The following is a 23585-nucleotide window of genomic DNA, read 5'->3' on the forward strand; positions in this document are numbered from 1 at the left end:
TCACGGTGGCAGAGGGGTCGTAAACAGCCATCGCCTTTGGTTACAGAACAGTTCAAAGAAAAGGTCGTAAAACAGTTCAAAGAAGAGGTCCCTGGAGGGGAGTCAGGTCCCGCTTCCTCTTCGCTTTGTAGTTATCGGGTCAAGACAATATCTTTCTGTTGATTACAATACGGGCTTCACGGTTGCAGAGGGGTCAGTGCGTCTGCCTCACAATACGAAGTTCCTGAGTAGTCAGGGTTCAATCCCAGGCTCGGGATCCTTCTTCGTGGAGTTTGCATGTTCTCCCCGTGATTGCGTGGGTTCCCTCCGGGTACTCCGGCTTCCTCCCACCTCCAAAAACGTGCACCTGGGGGTAGAAAGGTTGATTGATAGTGTGTGAATGTGAGTGTGAATCATGTCTGTCTATCCGTGTTGGCCCTGCGATGAGGTGGCGACTTGTCCAGCTGAGATAGGCACCAGCGACTCCAAAGGGAATAAGCGGTAGAAAATGGATGGATGAATGATAGTATTTGTGTATCTCGCCCTTAAATGGTGATTAAATATGCATCTAGATCAGGGGTGTCAAACACACTAATAAGTATAAAAATGAGCCGAAATTCTTGAATGAAAGAAACTGCTGTTCTAAATGTGTCCACCGGATGTCACTATAGCAATTATTTGTATCGTTGTAGGTGATGCTACATATGTACAGAGTACATATGTAGTACAACAGTTGAGAGAAATTAGTAAACTACATAAATGACAACCTGTAATTTGATTTTGATTTTATTTTATCTGGATGGATTAAAAATTAACACCAATTTGGAGCATTTTAAAATTCTGCCTGACTCAATTTCACCTTTTTTGACCGACGGACATGAACACGTCATTTATTCAGAAAGTATAAATAATGACAAAAGAAGGTAGAATTCTATTATCTGCAATATGTACAGTTGTGGTCAAAAGTTTACATACACTTGTAAAGAACATAATGTCATGGCTGTCTTGAGTTTCTAATCATTTCTTATTTTTTTTGTGATAAATTGATTGGAGCACATACTTGTTGGTCACAAAAAACATTCATGAAGTTATTATTATTATTTTTTTTTTTAATGAATTTTTTATGGCTCTACTTAAAATGTGACTTCGTCAAAAGTATACACAGAGCAATGTTAATATTTGCTTACATGTCCCTTGGCAAGTTTCACTGCAATAAGGCGCTTTTGGTAGCCATCCACAAGCTTAAAATTTTACACCAATGTGTGAGGGAATAATAATAATAATAATAATAATAATAATAGATTTTATTTGTAAAAAAAAACAACAACATTTTACATTGAGCAAACAACCTCAAAGTGCTACAGTGTATTAAAAAAAATAAAGTAAAAAGATAATACAAATAAATAAAAAAAATAAATAAAACTAGCACGCATATATCTAAAACAAGGCTTTTTTTTAAAAGAAGGGTTTTTAAGCCATTTTTAAAAGCATCCACAGTCTGTGGTGCCCTCAGGTGGTCAGGGAGAAACTTCCACAGAATGGGAAAAAATGTTCAAGTTATGTGAGAACATTTCAGTAGTGTGTATAAGAGGTAAGTCTGTATAATGATGGCCCCTCGTGGCATGCTCTCTGTCTGAATTTCTCGTCAATAGACCACTTGAATGGAAACAGGAGTTTGGCAACATTTCTTTTACTCTGACTGCGAAACCACGCTTTAATTAAAAGCACATAGCAGATGCCGGACTTCTGCTATGTTGGCATGCCTTGGGAACATTCCGTTTTATACAAATTAAGACATCTAACTTTTGTGACATCAGAACCATGAGGACCATGGGTGGTGTTCAACGTAAAACCTACAGTCTATTGGTAGTATTTGGCCACCTGCCATGTGGACTTGAAGTGCCATCCCATTCCTAACCCATAAAGTTCGATATAATGCGGGTCCAGCTTTTGCAGCGATTACAGCTTCAACTCTCCTGGGAAGGCTGTCCACAAGGTTGCGGATAAGTGTGTTTATAGGAATTTTTCCACCATTCTTCCAAAAATGCATTCGGTGAGGTCACACACTGATGTTGGTCAAGAAGGCCTGGTTCTCGGTTTCCGTTCTAATTAATCCCAAATGTGTTTTATCGGGTTCTTGTCAGGACTCTGTGCAGGCCAGTCAAGTTCATCCACCCCAGACTCTGTCATCCATGTCTTTATGGACCTTGCTTTGTGCACTGGTGCACAGTCGTGTTGGAAGAGGAAGGGGCCCGCTCCAAACTGTTCCCACAAGGTTGGTAGCATGGAATTTGTCCAACATGTTTTGGTATTCAAAGTTCCTTTCACTGGAACTAAGGGGCCAAGCCCAACTCCTGAAAAACAACCCCACACCATCCAATCAAATCCACTTTATTTATATAACACATTTAAACAACAAAATGTTTCCTAAGTGCTGCACAAAAGTATTAAAAACAACATTCAAATACTATCCTGAGCTCCACCAATGACTAAATAAAAACAAAAAATAAATACACATAAAATCAATATAAAATAAATATGATTAAAAACAATTTTAAGGATGAAACCTCGTAAATAGAAATCACAATTTTAAAACACGGAGGGCACAATAATTCCTCCTCCACCAAATTTCACAATCGGCACAATGCAGTCCAAAATGTACCGTTCCCCTGGCAACCTCCAAACCCAGACTGGTCCATCAGTCCAGAGAAGGCGTCTCCACTGCACTAGAGTCCAGTGGCGACATGCTTTTCAATGGACTTAGATGCAGCTGCTCGGCCATGGAAACCCCTTCTATGAAGCTCTCTGCGTACTGCACGTGGGCTAATTGGAAAGTCACATGAAGTTTGGAGCTCTGCAGCAACTTTGCATTATGCGCTTTAGCATCCACTGACCCCTTTTTGTCAGTTCATGTGGTCTACCACTTGGTGGCTGAGTTGCTGTTGTTCCCAAACTCCTCCATTTTCTTATAATTAAATTGACTTTGGAATATTTAGGAGCGAGGACATTTCACGACCGGATTTGTTGCACAGGTGGCATCCTATGACAGTTCCACGCTGAAAATCAATGAGAGCGGGCCATTCTTTCACAAATGTTTGTAGACACAATCTCCATGCCCAAAGGCTTGGGCCAAGTGATTAGGACACCTGATTCTGATCCTTTGTATTGTTGCGTTTGGACCAGAAGTTCCTCAGAGGGAATTTTAAACCCAAGTTATTTTGATGACACATAAGCTGGTTTTAAATGAATCCCAGACAGAGTAGTTATTTTGACATTTTATTCCAAAGCTTTGGGAGACCAATCTATGAACAACACATTCAAATCGCATGGCCCAAGTTGATCTGACAATACTACGGAAGTCTTGCCTTTTTCCCTACACCATTCGCCCCCGCCCTTCCCCCTACAGAGCGAATCCACATATCTTTTCTTCTCCTAAGCCTGGGACAAGAAAACATAACAAGGGTGTTTTGGCTACCCGTCTCATTCTAAGCTCAAGGTTAACACAAGCACACCACTTAGCTGTTATCAAATATGACTATAAAAGAAAATAAATAACTCTTGAATACGGATATAGGTAGATATTTATCTCCCTCAGAGTGGGTATCCAAATACTTTTGGCAATATGGTGTGTATAATATGTACATACCAATGTTTTGGAGGGAAAAGTGTTCATTGTGAGTGAAAATGTGTCCAAAGGTAGTCATGTCTGGTTACTGACTGAAGTACAATAGTTAACCATTCATCCTCCTGACATGTACAGTAACAGGGAGGTTTCCCACTCTGTCCCAACATGAGTTTCGGAGAGATTCTAAGGCCCATCGGAGAATTTGGAATTTTCCAGAAGGTCATTCTTTTTGGGTTAACCTTTCCCAACGTAATACTGCCTATGTCTTTTTCCAGTTTTCTGTTCATCCAGTCGGATCCGGAGAGACATTGTAACACGGACTGGATCCTCAAGATTTCTCCCAACCTGACGTTGGAGGAGCAGCTGAACCTGACCGTTCCTCTGGAGCGGGATGGGTCTTTCAGCCGGTGTCGCATGTTCGATCCGGTGGACTGGGACATCGGGACCATCGGGGAACGCGGACTAAACGAGACCACGGTGTGCCGGAATGGTTGGGTGTACTACGACACGACATATAAGTCCACCATTGTCACGGACGTAAGTGCTGACTCTTGTTCTGACGTATTTACCCAAAGGGATATTTTCTTATTACCTTTTTGCTTTTTGTAGTTCGACCTTGTCTGTGAGAGATCCAACATGCCGGATGTTGTGCAGACAATCTTCATGGCTGGTATTCTCTTGGGTTCTATCATCTTTGGACCTCTCGCTGAATCGTAAGTTATTTTCCAATATGGACAAACAATATTTTTAAACGAGCATTTTAGTTAGATTGTAGTTTCAAACTTTTCTATTGACTTGAGTCCAGGGTGTACCCTGCCTTCCGCCCGATTGAATCTGGGATAGGCTCCAGCACCCCTCGCGACCCCAAAAGAAACAAGCGGTAGAAAATGGATGGACGATTATTAGTCCAGACCTGGGAGTCTCAATAGCTTTCAAACGAGCATCTTAGTTAGATTGTAGTTTCGACCTTTTCTATTGACTTGAGTCCAGGGTGTACCCCACCTTCCGCCCGATTGAATCTGGGATAGGCTCCAGCACCCCTCGCCACCCCAAAAACGACTAGCGGTAGCAAATGGATGGATGATTATTAGTCCAGGACTGGGAGTCTCAATAGCTTTCAAACGAGCATTTACTTGGATTGTAGTTTCGATCTTTTCTATTGACTTGAGTCCAGGGTGTACGCCGCCTTCCGCCCGAATGCAGCTGGGATAGGCTCCAGTACCCCCTGCAATTCCAAAAGGGACAAGCGGTAGAAAATGGATGGATGATTATTAGTCCAGGACTGGGAGTCTCAATAGCTTTCAAACGAGCATGCTAGTTAGACTGTAGTTTTGTTTTTTTCTATTGACTCGAGTCCAGGGTGTACCCTGCCTTCCGCCCGAATGCAGCTGGGATAGGCTCCAGCACCTCCTGCAACTCCAAAAGGGACAAGCGTTACAAAATGGATAAATGGATGATTATTAGTCCAGGACTGGGAGTCTCAGTAGCGTTCAAACGAGCATCTTAGTTAGATTGTAGTTTCGATCTTTTCTATCGACTTGAGTCCAGGGTGTACCCCGCCTTCCGCCCGATTGAATCTGGGATAGGCTCCAGCACACCTCGCCACCCCAAAAGGGACAAGCGGTAGCAAATGAATGGATGATTATTAGTCCAGGACTTGGAGTCTCAATAGCTTTCAAACGAGCATTTTAGTTGGATTGTAGTTTCGATCTTTTCTATTAACTTAAGTCCAGGGTGTACCCCGCCTTCCGCCCGAATGCAGCTGGGATAGGCTCCAGCACCCCCTGCGACTCCAAAAGGGACAAGCGGTAGAAAATGGATAAATGGATGATTATTAGTCCAGGACTGGGAGTCTCGGTAGCGTTCAAACGAGCATCTTAGTAAGATTGCAGTTTCGATCTTTTCTATTGACTTGAGTCCAGGGTGTACGCACAAATGCAGCTGGGATAGGCTCCAGCACCCACTGCCACCCCCAAAGGGACACGCGGTAGAAAATGGACGGATGGATGAAGTCTTTCAGACAACTTTGGAACTGCACTTTTTTGGGGGTGGGGATTTTTCCCGATTATTACCGCTCGTTATGTGAGAAAAGAACACACCTTTATCTCTCAGTGCATTCTAAGTAGCTAAAACCTGCTAGCAAGAGGCGGCTAACAATGAAGGTATCGGGGATTCCTCTATTCAGCCTACAAAGTGCTCTTAAAAACAATTGAAAAACCGCCAGGGACTTACAAGTTAACCAAGCTATGGCAACATTGTCTTTGTAAGAGCAAACGCAGAGGAACTACTAATCCCGTTTCCATATGAGTTGGGAAATTGTGTTAGATGTAAATATAAACGGAATACCATGATTTGCAAATCCTTTTCAACCCATATTCAGTTGAATATGCTACAAAGACAAGATATTTGAGGTTCAAACTCATAAACTTAATTTTTTTTTGCAAATAGTAATTAACTTAGAATTTCCTGGCTGCAACACTTGCCAAAGTAGTTGGGAAAGGGCATGTTCACCACTGTGTTACATCACCTTTTCTTTGAACAACACTCAATAAACGTTCGGGAACTGAGGAAACTAATTGTTGAAGCTTTGAAAGTGGAATTCTTTCCCATTCTTGTTTTATGTAGAGCTTCAGTCCTTCAACAGTCCGGGGTCTCCGCTGTCGTATTTTACGCTTCATAATGCGCCACACATTTTTGGTGGGAGACAGGTCTGGACTGCAGGCGGGCCAGGAAAGTACCTGCACTCTTTTTTTTACAAAGCCACGCTGTTGTAACACGTGCTGAATGTGGCTTGGCATTGTCTTGCTGAAATAAGCAGGGGCGTCCATGAAAAATATGTTGTTCCAAAACCTGTATGTACTTTTCAGCATTAATGGTGCCTTCACAGATGTGTAAGTTACCCATGCCTTGGGCACTAATGCACCCCCATACCATCACACATGCTGGCTTTTCAACTTTGCATCGATAACAGTCTGGATGGTTCGCTTCCCCTTTGGTCCGGATGACACCATGTCGAATATTTCCAAAAACAATTTGAAATGTGGACTCGTCAGACCACAGAACACTTTTCCACTTTGCATCAGTTAATCTTAGGTGATTTCGGGCCCAGAGAAGCCGGCGGCGTTTCTGGATGTTGTTGATAAATGGCTTTTGCTTTGCATAGTAGAGCTTTAACTTGCACTTACAGATGTAACGACAAACTGTATTTAGTGACAGTGGTTTTCTGAAGTGTTACTGACTCAATGTGGTGATATCCTTTAGAGATTGATGTCGGTTTTTGATACAGTGCCATCTGATGGATGGAAGGTCACAGTCATTCAATGTTGGTTTCCGGCCATGCCGCTTACGTGGAGTGATTTCTCCAGATTCTCTGAACCTTTTTGATAATATTATGGACCGTAGATGTTGAAATCCCTAAATTTCTTGCAATTGCACTTTGAGAAACGTTCTTATACTGTTTGACTATTTGCTCACGCAGTTGTGGACAAAGGGGTGTACCTCGCCCCATCCTTTCTTGTGAAAGACTGAGCATTTTTTGGGGAAGCTGTTTTTATACCCAATCATGGCACCCACCTGTTCCCAATCAGCCTGCTCACCTGTGGGATGTTCCAAATAAGTGTTTGATGAGCATTCCTCAACTATGTTTATCAGTTTGAACATCAAATATGTTGTCTTTGTAGCATATTCAACTGAATGTGGGTTGAAAATGATTTTGCATATGGAAACGGGGTTAGTACTTGTGCAAGGACAATAAAGACCTATCTATCTATTTAGTCTCTGTAAAGCGCCAGTTCCTTTGGACCTCTCGCTGAATCGTAAGTTATTTTCCAATATGGACAAAACATATTTTTAAACGAGCATCTTAGTTCGATTGTAGTTTCGAACTTTTCTATTGACTTGAGTCCAGGGTGTACCCTGCCTTCCGCCCGATTGAATCTGGGATAGGCTCCAGCACCCCTTGCGACCCCGAAAGAAACAAGCGGTAGAAAATGGATGGATGATTATTAGTCCAGGACTGGGAGTCTCAATAGCTTTCCAACGAGCATCCTAGTTAGACTGTAGTTTCGTTTTTTTCTATTGACTTGAGTCTAGGGTGTACCCTGCCTCCCGCCCGAATGCAGCTGGGATAGGCTCCAGCACCCCCGCGACCCCAAAAGGGACAAGCGGTAGAAAATGGATAAATGGATGAGTATTAGTCCAGGACTGGGAGTCTCAATAGCTTTCAAACGAGCATCCTAGTTAGACTGTAGTTTCGTTTTTTTCTATTGACTTGAGTCTGGGGTGTACCCTGCCTTCCGCCCGAATGCAGCTGTGATAGGCTCCGGCACCCCCTGCAACTCCAAAAGGGACAAGCGGTACAAAATGGATGGATGATTATTAGTCCGGGACTGGGAGTCTCAATAGCTTTCAAACGAGCATTTTAATTGGATTGTAGTTTCGATCTCTTCTATTGACTTAAGTCCAGGGTGTACCCCGCCTTCCGTCCAAATGCAGCTGGGATAGGTTCCAGCACCCCCGTGAAAACCCCAAAAGGGACAAGCGGTAGAAAATGGATGGATGATTATTAGTCCAGACCTGGGAGTCTCAATAGCTTTCAAACGAGCATTTTAGTTGGATTATAGTTTTGATCTTTTCTATTTACTTGAGTCCAGGGTGTACTCCGCCTTCCGCCCGATTGAATATGGGATAGGCTCCATCACCCCTCGCCACCCCAAAAGGGGCAAGCCGTAGAAAATGGATGGATGATTATTAGTCCAGGACTGGGAGTCTCAGTAGCATTCAAACGAGCATCTTAGTTAGATTGTAGTTTCGATCTTTTCTATTGACTTGAGTCCAGGGTGTACCCCGCCTTCCGTCCGAATGCAGCTGGGATTGGCTCTAGCACCCCCGCGACTCCAAAAGGGACAAGCGGTAGAAAATGGATGGATGATTATCGGTCCAGGACTGGGAGTCTCAATAGCTTTCAAACGAGCATCCTAGTTAGACTGTAGTTTCGTTTTTTTCTATTGACTTGAGTCCAGGGTGTACCCCGCCTTCCGCCCGATTGAATCTGGGATAGGCTCCAGCACCCCTCACGACCCCAAAAAGGACAAGCGGTAGCAAATGGATGGATGATTATTAGTCCAGGACTGGGAGTCTCAATAGCTTTCAAACGAGCATTTTAGTTGGATTGTAGTTTCGATCTTTTCTATTAACTTGAGTCCAGGATGTACCCCGCCTTCCGCCCGAATGTAGCTGGGATAGGCTCCAGTAACCCCCGCCACCCCAAAAGGGACAAGCGGTAGAAAATGGATAAATGGATGATTATTAGTCAGGGACTGGAAGTCTCAATAGCTTTCAAACGAGCATCCTACTTAGACTGTAGTTTCGTTTTTTTCTATTGACTTGAGTCCAGGGTGTACCCTGCCTTCCGCCCGATTGAATCTGGGATAGGCTCCGGCACCCCTCGCCACCCCAAAAGGGACAAACAGTAGAAAATGGATGGATGATTATTAGTCCAGGACTGGGAGTCTCAATATCTTTCAAACGAGCATCCTAGTTAGACTGTAGTTTTGTTTTTTTCTATTGACTTGAGTCCAGAGTGTACCTCACCTCCCGCCCGAATGCAGCTGGGATAGGTTCTAGCACCCCCGTGTGACCCCAAAAGGGACAAGCGGTAGAACATGGATGGATGATTATTAGTCCAGGACTGGGAGTCTCAATAGCTTTCAAACGAGCATCTTAGTTAGATTGTTGTTTCGATCTTTTCTATTGACTTGAGTCCAGGGTGTACCCCGCCTTCCGCCCGATTGAATCTGGGATAGGCTCCAGCACCCCTCGCCACCCCAAAAGGGACAAGCGGTAGAAAATGGATGGATGATTTTTAGTCCAAGACTGGGGGTCTCAATAGCTTTCAAACGAGCATCTTAGTTAGATTGTTGTTTTGATCTTTTCTATTGACTTGAGTCCAGGGTGTACCCCGCCTTCCGCCCGATTGAATCTGGGATAGGCTCCAGCACCCCTCGCCACCCCAAAAGGGGCAAGCCGTAGAAAATGGATGGATGATTGTTAGTCCAGGACTGGGAGTCTCAGTAGCTTTCAAATGAGCATCTTAGTTGGATAGTAGTTTCGATCTTTTCTATCTTCTTGAGTCCAGGGTGTACCCCACCTTAAGCACAAATGCAGCTTGGGTAGGTTTCATCACCCCCGTGTAAACCCCAAAAGGGACAGGGGTAGAAAATGGATGGATGATTTTTAGTCCAAGACTGGGGTTCTCAATAGCTTTCAAACGAGCATCTTAGTTAGATTGTTGTTTCGATCTTTTCTATTGACTTGAGTCCAGGGTGTACCCCGCCTCCCGCCCGAATGCAGCTGGGATAGGCTCCAGCACTCCCCGCGGCCCCAAAAGAGGCAAGCGGTAGAAAATGGATGGATGGACGGATGATTATTAGTCCGGGATTGGGAGTCTCAATAGCTTTCAAACGAGCATCTTAGTTAGACCGTAGTTTTGTTTTTTTCTATTGACTTGAGTCCAGGGTGTACGCACAAATGCCGCTGGGATAAGCTCCAGCACCCACTGCCACCCCCAAAAGGACAAGCGGTAAAAAATGGATGGATGGATGGAGTCTTTCAGACGACTTTGGAACTGAACTTTTTTGGGGGTGGGGATTTTTCCCGATTATTACTGCTTGTTATGTGAGAAAAGAACACACCTTTATCTCCCAGTGCATTCTAAGTAGCTAAAACCTGCTAGCAAGAGGCGGCTAACAATGAAGGTATCGGGGATTCCTCTATTCCGCCTACAAAGTGCTCTTAAAAAAACAATTGAAAAACCGCCAGGGACTTCCAAGTTAACCAAGCGATGGCAACATTGTCTTTGTAAGAGCAAACGCAAAGGAACTAACAAACCCCGTTTCCATAAGAGTTGGGAAATTTTGTTAGATGTAAATAACAACAGAATACTATGATTTGCAAATCCTTTTCAACCCATATTCAGTTGAATGCACTAAAAGACAAGATATTTGATGTTCAAACTAATAAACTTAATTTTTTTTGCAAATAGTAATTAATTTAGAATTTCCTGGCTGCAACACGTGCCAAAGTAGTTGGGAAAGGGCATGTTCACCACTGTGTTACATCACCTTTTCTTTTAACAACACTCAATAAACGTTTAGGAACTGAGGAAACTAATTGTTGAAGCTTTGAAAGTGGAATTCTTTCCCATTCTTGTTTTATGTAGAGCTTCAGTCCTTCAACAGTCCGGGGTCTCAGCTGTCGTATTTTACGCTTCATAATGCACCACACATTTTCCATGGGAGACAGATCTGGACTGCAGGCGGGCCAGGAAAGTACCTGCACTCTTTTTTTTTACAGAGCCACGCTGTTGTAACACGTGCTGAATGCGGCTTGGCATTGTCTTGCTGAAATAAGCAGGGGCGTCCATGGAAAAATACGGCGCATATGTTGTTCCAAAACCTGTATGTACCTTTCAGCATTAATGGTGCCTTCACAGATGTGTAAGTTACCCATGCCTTGGGCACTAATGCACCCCCATACCATCACAGATATTGGCTTTTCAACTTTGCATCGATAACAGTCTGGATGGTTCGCTTCCCCTTCGGTCCGGATGACACAATGTCGAATATTTCCAAAAACAATTTGAAATGTGGACTCGTCAGACCACAGAACACTTGTCCACTTTGCATCAGTTAATCTTAGGTGATTTCGGGCCCAGAGAAGCCGGCGGCGTTTCTGGATGTTGTTGATAAATGGCTTTCGCTTTGCATAGTAGAGCTTTAACTTGAACATACAGATGTAACGACAACCTGTATTTAGTGACAGTGGTTTTCTGAAGTGTTCCTGACTCAATGCGGTGATAACCTTTAGAGATTGATGTCGTTTTTTGATACAGTTCCATCTGATGGATGGAAGGTCACGTTCATTCAGTGTTGGTTTCCGGCCATGCCGCTTACGTGGAGTGATTTGTCCAGATTCTCTGAACCTTTTGATGATATTATGGAGCGTAGATGTTGAAATCCCTAAATTTCTTGCAATTGCACTTTGAGAAACGTTGTTCTTAAACTGTTTGACTATTTGCTCACACAGTTGTGGACAAAGGGGTGTACCTCGCCCCATCCTTTCTTGTGAAAGACTGAGCATTTTTTGGGAAGCTGTTTTTATACCCAATCATGTCACCCACCTGTTCCCAATCAGCCTGCTCACCTGTGGGATGTTCCAAATAAGTGTTTGATGAGCATTCCTCAACTATGTTTATCAGTTTGAACATCAAATATGTTGTCTTTGTAGCATATTCAACTGAATGTGGGTTGAAAATGATTTCGCATTTGGAAACGGGGTTAGTACTTGTGCAAGGACCATAAAGACCTATCTATCTATTTAGTCTCTGTAAAGCGCCAGTTCCATTGGCAGCAAAACAGGCCCAGAGCATAACACTGCCACCACCATGCTTTACGGTAGGCATAGTGCTCCTGAGATTAAAGGCCTCACCTTTCCTCTTCCAAACATATTGCTGGTTATTGTGGTCAAACAGCTCCATTTTTGCTTCACCCAACCGCAGAAATTTCCTCCAGAAGGTCTTATTTCAGTCCATGTGATGTCAGACTAAAACCTCCATAACCTCAATGTCAACTTTAGGTTCGGTCGTCAGAAAACAACGCAGATACCGGCCGTGCTGATGTTACTCTGCACTCTCTTGTGCGCCGCGTCTCCAAATATCTACGTCTACATCGTGGCGCAGTTCCTGGTCGGCGCTGCCCTCGCTGGCTATAGAATCAACTCCACGGTATTAGGTAGGTTCCGTCACTGGCTACGGTGATAATATTCCTGTGGAGAGGCGCAGACAGCGAACGAGCAGCGGGGCGGCGAGGAGGCGGAGGATGCAACCGAGCGGAGAGCCGGGGCGTGCCGGGAGCGACGCGGCAGATGAGATCAGGTGCGTGGGTCGCGCACCTGGACACAATCATTTCTCCTCTCGATGTATAAGAGGGGAGAAGGAGGAGAGATCAGGGCAGAAGGAATAAGAGAACCCGCAGCAATACCGGAAGAGAGAGAGCGAGTTGAAGACAGCGACGACGCGGCCGACTGAAAGCGAGCAAGGACCGAGCAGGAGTGGAGCATCCGACCAAAAGACAAAGCTTGTCTTATTGAAATATAAACAAGAGTCAAACCTCCAAAGGAAGATGTCCTTCCTTGATGGTCCGTGGAACCCGCACGACGACAGCAAGCAACTCTCTTCGGCTCTCTCTCTCTTTTCTGGTTCTGCTGCGGGTTCTCCTACTCCTTCTGCCCCGATCTCTCCTCCTTCTCCTCTCTTATACATCGAGAGGAGAAGGAGGAGAGATCAGGGCAGAAGGAGTAGGAGAGCCCGCAGCAGTACCGGAAGAGAGAGAGCGAGCCGAAGACAGCGACGACGCGGCGGACTGAAAGCGAGCGAGGACCGAGCAGGAGTGGAGCAGCTGAAAAGTGATCCGACCAAAACACAAAGCTTGTTTTATTGAAATATAAACAAGAGTCAAACCTCCAAAGGAAGATGTCCTTCCTTGATGGTCCGTGGAACCCGCACGACGACAGCAAGCAATTGTCACATTTGGCCAAATGTGACAGTTGCTTGCTGTCGTCGCAAGCAACTCTCTTCGGCTCTCTCTCTCTTTTCTGGTTCTGCTGCGAGAGAATTTAAGTCCCTACCTTTAGTCAAAAGTGATTTATGACCCCTCATAAATCAATGATTTATGACCCCTCAAGGTCAAAGGTCAATGATTTATGAGGGGTCAAGTTCAAAGGTTAATGATTTATGAGGGGTCAAGGTTAAAGGTCAAAGTCAAAGGTCAAAGTCAAAGGTCAGGTTCAAATGTCAAGGTCAAGTGGGTGTGGCTTACCCGGAAGAGGGTGGAGTTAAGACCTGCGGTGGGAGTGGTTAAACCAGGAAGAGGGTGGAGTTTTAAACAGAAAGAGGGCAGAGTTAAGACCTGCGGTGGGAGTGGTTAAACCAGGAAGAGGGTGGAGTTAAGACCTGACAGGGAACAAAGGAGGGATCAGTTTTTTTAAGAAAGCAATGTCATCTGAGCAGCATGTGACCATATATTTGATAGTTTAAATGTTTACGATCGTTTGAAACAACTTCCAGATTTCGATGTATTGATGGCTGGGAATGTTACGTGTGGAGATGTGGACACGCACACACACACACACACACACACACACACACACACACACACACACACACACACACACACACACACACACACACACACACACACACACACACACACACGCAGAGGAGGGGTACAAAAGGGCGGTGTAAGGCTTAGTCATTATTTGGAGCTTTATACGTTAGCGTAAAGACTTTGTTCGATTCGGTCATGATTAGTGAAACGCCTGTGTCGATTTATAAAAATAATAAAACTTACATTGACGCTCCGCAAAAAAGTCGAGTGTTTCTAAATCGTATTCAGATGCCGCCGACCGAGTCTTTGCGTGAGAAATGGGACTTGGAAGCGTACGGGATGGAGGGATCTTTTGGATTTGTATTCAGATACGAAATGGGTGATATCTGCTTATTTCAGCTAAAAGAAAGAAGAGACGGAAGCCCTTTCTCGATATTTTCATCGTTATCTACCGTGGATTGGGAAGTTTTTGGTGGACACGCACACACGCACACACACGCACACACACGCACACACGCACACACACACACACACACACACACAGACACACACACACACACACGCAGAGGAGGGGTACAAAAGGACGGTGTAAGGCTTAGTCATTATTTGGAGCTTTATACGTTAGCGTAAAGACTTTGTTCGATTCGGTCATGATTAGTGAAACGCCTGTGTCGATTTATAAAAATAATAAAACTTACATTGACGCTCCGCAAAAAAGTCGAGTGTTTCTAAATCGTATTCAGATGCCGCCGACCGAGTCTTTGCGTGAGAAATGGGACTTGGAAGGGTTAGGGATGGAGGGATCTTTTGGATTTGTATTCAGATACGAAATGGGTGATATCTGCTTATTTCAGCTAAAAGAAAGAAGAGACGGAAGCCCTTTCTCGATATTTTCATCGTTATCTATCGTGGATTGGGAAGTTTTTGGTGGACACGCACACACACGCACACACACGCACACACACGCACACACACACACACACTTCACACACACACACACACGCACACACACACACACACACACACACGCACACACGCACACACACACACACACACACACACACATTCGTACGCACTGAAACAACTTCCATACCTCACGAAAACATATTTAAACAGATGGAAAAAACTATCGCAGAACACAGTGTCACGTAGCAACTGGTCTTTACGGTCGTTTGAATCAACAGGTCAGTTTGGGGTACAAAGGAGGGTTCAGTTTTTATGGAAGCTTGAGAATGTCGTATGAATAGCAACTGGCCACCCATCTGACAGTTTAAATGTTTACGATCGTCTGAAACAACAGGACACGCACGCACGCACGCACGCACGCACACACACACACATACACACACACACGCACACACACACACACACACACACACACACACACCATTACCTCTGCTTTACCATGTTATTAGACATTGGTTTAACTCCATTTAAGCATTTAAACGTTAAAAGCATTGCACTTGTACGACGTTGTAATACTTTTTTTTTTACCAGCCGATGACGACGAAGTGAAAGACGATGAACTTTGCTTAAACGGTCTTACAAAGTTGGAAGATGATTATCGAGGTGTGTTTAAACCTTCGAATTATTTAATATTGTGTGTATTCATTATTTTGTTTTATAGAGGATTTGCCGTAAGATCCTAACGCGATCGTTTTAACACAATCGCAGTCTGGTGAGTCAAATGATTCTCATTTTACAAGAAAAAAAACATGCGGTATACGATACATATATACATATATTTACTTACATCTCCGGCTCGCTCGTCTCCCTTAAAGCTGGCGGGTCCGTCAACGGCCGTTCCAGGCAGAGGAGAAGGCTTGATTGTGCCAAAGACTCCAGACATCGAATCCGTGCTCCGAGGGGAAATCATCGAAAACGACGGTGAATGTCCGACAGGCACCCGCTGTAAGTTTTTCTCGTTTTCTGTAAGCTTTTTAAGATTCTCAGGACCTTTAAAGAGCTCCTCTCACTCTAATGTCTTTCGCTCAAATGAATTTCGCGCCTAAGGGGAATGGGCGGGGACTGATTCCGGAGGTGGGCGGTTGTTTCCGCCAAGCAACCTTCTGGTTGAAATGGAGTGTGGATCAAGATGGATCCCTACTCTATATTCTTTTATTTAACCCAATGTTTTTTAAATACGTGTATAATGCTTTATATCCTATGTGTTGTGAATTCCATCCTACAATATCTTCCAAGGAACCCAAAGAAATGTTACCACACCTCCCGCTTTATTTATTCTATAGATTACCTGAACTATTTCATAAACTAAATCTTGTCTTGTTTCTGATGCTATGTTTTTTTATGCTCATCAATGCACTGTTGGACTGCGAGCACACAACTACTTTCCTTGCTTTGTTTTCCTCTATCCAGTTAACTGCCATATAAATTGCTACCAATTCCCCCGTAAAAACAGATAGTTTATCACTGATTATTTTATTTAATACTATGTTTCCTTGTGGGATAACTGCTACAGCTCTTACCTTTATTTTTTTTATAGTTTTATGATGCATCCGTATATATCATATCTCAATCCATTTTTCTATCCGGTAACTATTTAAATTTCTATTCTTTAGTAATTGCATGTTTTCTTTTGGGTTATCAAACATCCACGGTGGTATTGCAGGCATTGGTACTGTAGGACTAACTTTAATATTGTCGATTTTAACTTTATTACATATGTCTCCTATAATCCACCCAAAACTATTCTTTTTTTGTTTTCTCTTTTTCTTGGCAGTTTGGTAGCACTGGACAAGTCGGATATCCTTGCTTGGATCCTTTTAAAGTTGCCCGATAAACTGCTGAGAGTTGATCTCTCCTCTTGTCCAAAGGTTTTTCGTTCATTTTTACTTGTAATACTGCCACTAGGGTTGATGTAGTAGCTCCACAACATAACCTTAAAGCCTGTGACTGGATCCGGTCTATTTTCCCAAGTCATGTTTTTGAAGCAGATTGGTAAATAATGCATCCGTAATCAATAACAGATGGAATTAAAGTTATAAATATATACATGTATTGTTTTCAACGTTAACCTATCAGCCCCCCAATCATTACCCCTCAAAGCCCTCATTATATTTAACACCTTTTTACTTTTCCCCCTTTATTTTTTATTTTCCGGAAGGAACACTCCTGAAGGAATAAATAAAGTACTATTTAATCTAATCTAATCAAATCTATTTTGCTGATGTGGGTTGACTAGTTCATATTTTTATCAAACCATATTCCTAAATATTTAAATACTTGTACCTCTTCTATATTTTCACCTTAGAGTTTTTATTTGGAGCTTGTTTTGTACTTTTGTCTTTGTAAAATGTATGACTTTTGTCTTTCCAACAGAGAATCTTAAACCTCAAGCCGTTCCCCAGTCTTGAACATTATTTACCACTTTGTTAGTTTTTTGATTATTTCTTTTGACTCTAAATAATATACTAGTCTTTCATTAATCTTTTTTTTTTCCATTACTTTTCCCCAAATTTATAATTTCCTGCCTCTTCCGGGTCTTACCCTGACTTGCATATTGGAATTGTTACCGCTAATTTTCCCCTCTGCCGGTCATTCTCCTTCTTCATATATCCTGTCATATCATTTCAAGACCACTTCTTTGACGATGCCACCTAAGTTTTTGATCATTTGATAACCCGCTAGGTCTTTCCCCGGTGACGTATTTTTAACCTTTTTCAAAATTCGAACCATTTCATTCAAAGAAAATGTCATATCCATAGTGTTGATAAAACTATTATCGTTGTCTTCCATCATTTCCCCAATATTTAAACTCATTGTTTTTTCTCTCTTTTGTTTTTCCACATTTCTCAAATTATCATTACCGTGCACTTTAACAAATGTTTTTGCTAAAGGTTCTGCTGTTTCTTTACCCGTGACTACATCTTCTTTGATAAATGTGGCACATCATCCTCTTTACCCTTCATTCCTATCTTTACGAATCGTTATACATCCTTTTATTATAAAGTTTAATTTTGGCTTCAGCCCTGTTTCTTGAATACAAATTATACGTGGTTTAGTTTTCATATTTTTAATATATCCCTTTAATTCATGTTCGGTTGCTATCAAACTTGTGGCATTCCGCCGGACAATTAAGAGGGTGTTGGAATGTGGTAACATGACTCCGTCACGTCTACTCTCCGTAGTACAGCTTGCACCCGGTACCAAGATAGTTCTTTCAACAACTTTGATGCTGCTTTGACAATTATTTTGATCTTCTCAGTCTTATTTTTACTTTCATTTTGTATCAAAGCTGAGTTGTGCTCTCTGGTTTATTTTGCAAATGAACCGACAGAACATGATCATGTACAAGACTCGCCTACCCACAATGCACTGCAACCCAACGCTCCTGGTCGGATGTTTTTTTCGGGGTTCATGGAGAGATGCGGTAAAGAGTGGTAGCCAAGACACACGGTCACACACGGTCACACACGGTCACACACGGTCACACTCGGCAATTATTTTGACCTGGGGAGCAGATATAGAGGAAAAAATGTGTCTGGGGGGCCGGGATATCTGATTTTCAGGTACAAAAAACTTCACAATGACCCAAAATAAACACAACAGTTAAACCTCACACTAAAAACAAGACATTGACTTGTACGTTCAAAAGACAGAATAGAACAAGTCAAGACATGCAATGCCATCTACAAAATGTTATGTAAATGTTAGTCATTACACACGCGGCTATGGTTTTGATGTATTTGTTACAGACATGTTTACGTCAAGTAACATCACATGGTTCCATTTGCACCTTTCAACAAATCTGAAAAGGAATATTAAGAAGTAAAACTTATATTTAATCCTACCTCTTCTCCGAGCACACGGTGACTGTACATACGGGTCGAAAAATGTTGACCTAATTCAGCATTTCTCAAAGTGTGGGGAATAGAGACATGACAGGTGGGGCGCGAGGAAAGGGAGGAAATTTTTTATTTTTTATTTTTTTTACTATGCTTTCATTTTCTATACACACTGTAAATCACTTTGCGATTCTGTCTGTGAAATCCGCCGTATAAATAAATGTAAATTACTTATTTTTCCTGTAGGCTTTAAATTTCTCGGCAGGAGCGAAAGTTTGACAGACATAGCAACAGTAACTTTTGCAGGTGGGGCTAAGAGGAACAAACTTTCGCGCGGATGGGTAGTAGGCTAATGTGCGGACCACAATTACACAAAATGGATACATTTGCAACTCGCACCTCAAAGGTCTACGGAGAAACAAAAATATGATGGGTGTAATCAACCAAAAAGTCAACCTAAAAGAAAATATGGCGAAGGGTATCTTGCTCTTGGATTCACGGCAGCGGAGGTGGGGGCAGAGGAGAGACCCCTGTGTGTTCTTTGTCTAAAACGGCTAGCAGCAGACAGCATGAGACCCAACAAAGTAAAGAGACAACTCGAGACCTCACATGATGTCCAATAAATTGTTTTGTTGGGGCGATGGGGGTAGGTGGGCCTTGAAAACTAACCCCTTAGTCTAAAGTGGGGATGACAGAAAAAAAAAAAAAAAAAGTTTGAGAAGCCCTGACCTAATTGTACGGATCTCACTTTAAACGGCAAACCGATCATTTAAATGTTTTCACTTTGAATATGAAACGAGGAGTAAAATGTACAATGTACAATATTATCAATTATTTCACAAGGACATGTTTTAAGGATATTGTACAGTATAATTAAATCTAAAATGAATGTGATCACTTTCAGGATCATTTTATTTTTAGCCAGTAAACAACTGTTATGTACTTTTGAATCGGGTTTTCCCCTTTAAATAACAAAAATTATAGAATTTTACAATATTCATTATTATTAAATATTAAATGTGCCAACTAGTTTTACGGCATACATCATCCCCCCTTTACCCATTTGTTAAAAAGACGAAAGTTGATGCGAACGCCTACGTGCTGTCAGAAAACTAAAAGAAGAAGGATGCCTTTGTGCAATTACTGCTAATAAATCAATCAATAAAATGCATCAGTCAAATAGTACAGGCAACTTCGTTAACATGGAGCCACAGACAATTTCATTCAAAAAGTCCCAATTGCTAACATAAAGATACAACAACAAATAAAGGCAAAGAAGGCCTAGTAGGTAATTACAACAACAGACAAAGTATTAAAAATATCGGTCCAATAACTGCACAGGGATGGGCAGAGCCAAAACATGTGTAGCAAGTAAGCTGGAGACTGTTGACACTGAAATAAGGCTATATGTGGCACAGATACAATATTTATAAACTCTACTTAAACCCCCACTTAAGAACTTTCAGTTTTGGTTTATATTGGCCGCACCAGTGAACCAAAGCGATGGCGTTTTCCCAAAAGGAAAACCACATTTACCATGAGGACTAGCGCATATAGCGTCAAACTGACACGATAATGCCACAATGATTCTGTATTACTGAACTTTCCACAGTTTTCTACCACTTATTCCCTTTTGGGGACGTGGGGGTCGCTGGCGCCTATCTCAGCTACAATCGGGTGGAAGGAGGTGTACACCCTGGACAAGTTGCCCCCTCATTGCAGGGTCAACATAGATAGACGGACAACATTCACACCAACCTACATATTTTACTCAAACCTTATAGTTGCAGTTTGAAGTCACTGCATTGTTTTTTCCTTGTACAGTTCTTTTGAGTTTGTTGCGTGGTTGGTCAGTGTGGAACTGCAAAGTATCGCGCTGGTGGGTATTTATTGCTACCACACAAATTTCCAGTAGCTAAAATTAGTATTATTATTCTGATTTGAGCATTGAAAGTCACTTACTAGTTTAGCAGGAACAGATCCAAAGCAGCATTGGTCTAAAATCTCTTGTCTTTTGACCTCACGCAAGCTAGTGTAAGTCGTGCCATTGTTGATCCTTGATTGTCCCTCCCTTTTTCTTTTTTTTTGAAAACCCGATTCAAAAGTACATAACAGTTGTTTACTGGCTAAAAATAAAATGATCCTGAAAGTGATCACATTCATTTTAGATTTAATTATACTGTACAATATCCTTAAAACATGTCCTTGTGAAATAATTGATAATATTGTACATTGTACATTTTACTCCTCGTTTCATATTCAAAGTGAAAACATTTAAATGATCGGTTTGCCGTTTAAAGTGAGATCCGTACAATTAGGTCAGGGCTTCTCAAACTTTTTTTTTTTTTTTTCTGTCATCCCCACTTTAGACTAAGGGGTTAGTTTTCAAGGCCCACCTACCCCCATCGCCCCAACAAAACAATTTATTGGACATCATGTGTGGTCTCGAGTTGTCTCTTTACTTTGTTGGGCCTCATGCTGTCTGCTGCTAGCCGTTTTAGACAAAGAACACACAGGGGTCTCTCCTCTGCCCCCACCTCCGCTGCCGTGAATCCAAGAGCAAGATACCCTTCGCCATATTTTCTTTTAGGTTGACTTTTTGGTTGATTACACCCGTCATATTTTTGTTTCTCCGCAGACCTTTGAGGTGCGAGTTGCAAATGTATCCATTTTGTGTAATTGTGGTCCGCACATTAGCCTGCTACCCATCCGCGCGAAAGTTTGTTCCTCTTAGCCCTGCCTGCAAAAGTTACTGTTGCTATGTCTGTCAAACTTTCGCTCCTGCCGAGAAATTTAAAGCCTACAGGAAAAATAAGTAATTTACATTTATTTATACGGCGGATTTCACAGACAAAATCACAAAGTGATTTACAGTGTGTATAGAAAATGAAAGCATAGTAAAAAAAATCAAAAATAAAAATTTCCTCCCTTTCCTCGCGCCCCACCTGTCATGTCTCTATTCCCCACACTTTGAGAAATGCTGAATTAGGTCAACATTTTTCGACCCGTATGTACAGTCACCGTGTGCTCGGAGAAGAGGTAGGATTAAATATAAGTTTTACTTCTTAATATTCCTTTTCAGATTTGTTGAAAGGTGCAAATGGAACCATGTGATGTTACTTGACGTAAACATGTCTGTAACAAATACATCAAAACCATAGCCGCGTGTGTAATGACTAACATTTACATAACATTTTGTAGATGGCATTGCATGTCTTGACTTGTTCTATTCTGTCTTTTGAACGTACAAGTCAATGTCTTGTTTTTAGTGTGAGGTTTAACTGTTGTGTTTATTTTGGGTCATTGTGAAGTTTTTTGTACCTGAAAATCAGATATCCCGGCCCCCCAGACACATTTTTTCCTCTATATCTGCTCCCCAGGTCAAAATAATTGCCGAGTGTGACCGTGTGTGACCGTGTGTCTTGGCTACCACTCTTTACCGCATCTCTCCATGAACCCCGAAAAAAACATCCGACCAGGAGCGTTGGGTTGCAGTGCATTGTGGGTAGGCGAGTCTTGTACATGATCATGTTCTGTCGGTTCATTTGCAAAATAAACCAGAGAGCACAACTCAGCTTTGATACAAAATGAAAGTAAAAATAAGACTGAGAAGATCAAAATAATTGTCAAAGCAGCATCAAAGTTGTTGAAAGAACTATCTTGGTACCGGGTGCAAGCTGTACTACGGAGAGTAGACTTGACGGAGTCATGTTACCACATTCCAACACCCTGTTAATTGTCCGGCGGAATGCCACAAGTTTGATAGCAACCGAACATGAATTAAAGGGATATATTAAAAATATGAAAACTAAACCACGTATAATTTGTATTCAAGAAACAGGGCTGAAGCCAAAATTAAACTTTATAATAAAAGGATATATAACGATTCGTAAAGATAGGAATGAAGGGTAAAGAGGATGATGTGCCACATTTATCAAAGAAGATGTAGTCACGGGTAAAGAAACAGCAGAACCTTTAGCAAAAACATTTGTTAAAGTGCACGGTAATGATAATTTGAGAAATGTGGAAAAACAAAAGAGAGAAAAAACAATGAGTTTAAATATTGGGGAAATGATGGAAGACAACGATAATAGTTTTATCAACACTATGGATATGACATTTTCTTTGAATGAAATGGTTCGAATTTTGAAAAAGGTTAAAAATACGTCACCGGGGAAAGACCTAGCGGGTTATCAAATGATCAAAAACTTAGGTGGCATCGTCAAAGAAGTGGTCTTGAAATGATATGACAGGATATATGAAGAAGGAGAATGACCGGCAGAGGGGAAAATTAGCGGTAACAATTCCAATATGCAAGTCAGGGTAAGACCCGGAAGAGGCAGGAAATTATAAATTTGGGGAAAAGTAATGGAAAAAAAAAAGATTAATGAAAGACTAGTATATTATTTAGAGTCAAAAGAAATACTCAAAAAACTAACAAAGTGGTAAATAATGTTCAAGACTGGGGAACGGCTTGAGGTTTAAGATTCTCTGTTGGAAAGACAAAAGTCATACATTTTACAAAGACAAAAGTACAAAACAAGCTCCAAATAAAAACTCTAAGGTGAAAATATAGAAGAGGTACAAGTATTTAAATATTTAGGAATATGGTTTGATAAAAATATGAACTAGTCAACCCACATCAGCAAAATAGATTTGATTAGATTAGATTAGATAGTACTTTATTTATTCCTTCAGGAGTGTTCCTTCCGGAAAATAAAAAATAAAGGGGGAAAAGTAAAAAGGTGTTAAATATAATGAGGGCTTTGAGGGGTAATGATTGGGGGGCTGATAGGTTAACGTTGAAAACAATACATGTATATATTTATAACTTTAATTCCATCTGTTATTGATTACGGATGCATTATTTACCAATCTGCTTCAAAAACATGACTTGGGAAAATAGACCGGATCCAGTCACAGGCTTTAAGGTTATGTTGTGGAGCTACTACATCAACCCTAGTGGCAGTATTACAAGTAAAAATGAACGAAAAACCTTTGGACAAGAGGAGA

The 23585-nt window shown here is 41.8% G+C and overlaps 1 protein-coding gene across 1 annotated transcript in view; it reads left to right on the plus strand.

Annotated features, from left to right (window-relative positions):
- The first annotated feature begins 1380 nt into the window (after window positions 1-1380).
- Window positions 1381-23585, plus strand: part of LOC133545079 (solute carrier family 22 member 13-like) — a 33214-nt gene continuing 11009 nt past the window's right edge. Inside the window, exons 1-4 of the mRNA XM_061890398.1 lie at window positions 1381-2254; window positions 3880-4141; window positions 4214-4317; window positions 12239-12393. Of these exons, the coding sequence (XP_061746382.1) occupies window positions 2049-2254; window positions 3880-4141; window positions 4214-4317; window positions 12239-12393 (727 nt within the window). The 5' untranslated portion in view covers window positions 1381-2048. The remainder of the gene's footprint in view (window positions 2255-3879; window positions 4142-4213; window positions 4318-12238; window positions 12394-23585) is intronic.

Source organism: Nerophis ophidion, linkage group LG28 (assembly GCF_033978795.1).
Source record: "Nerophis ophidion isolate RoL-2023_Sa linkage group LG28, RoL_Noph_v1.0, whole genome shotgun sequence".
NCBI classification, from domain to species: domain Eukaryota; kingdom Metazoa; phylum Chordata; class Actinopteri; order Syngnathiformes; family Syngnathidae; genus Nerophis; species Nerophis ophidion.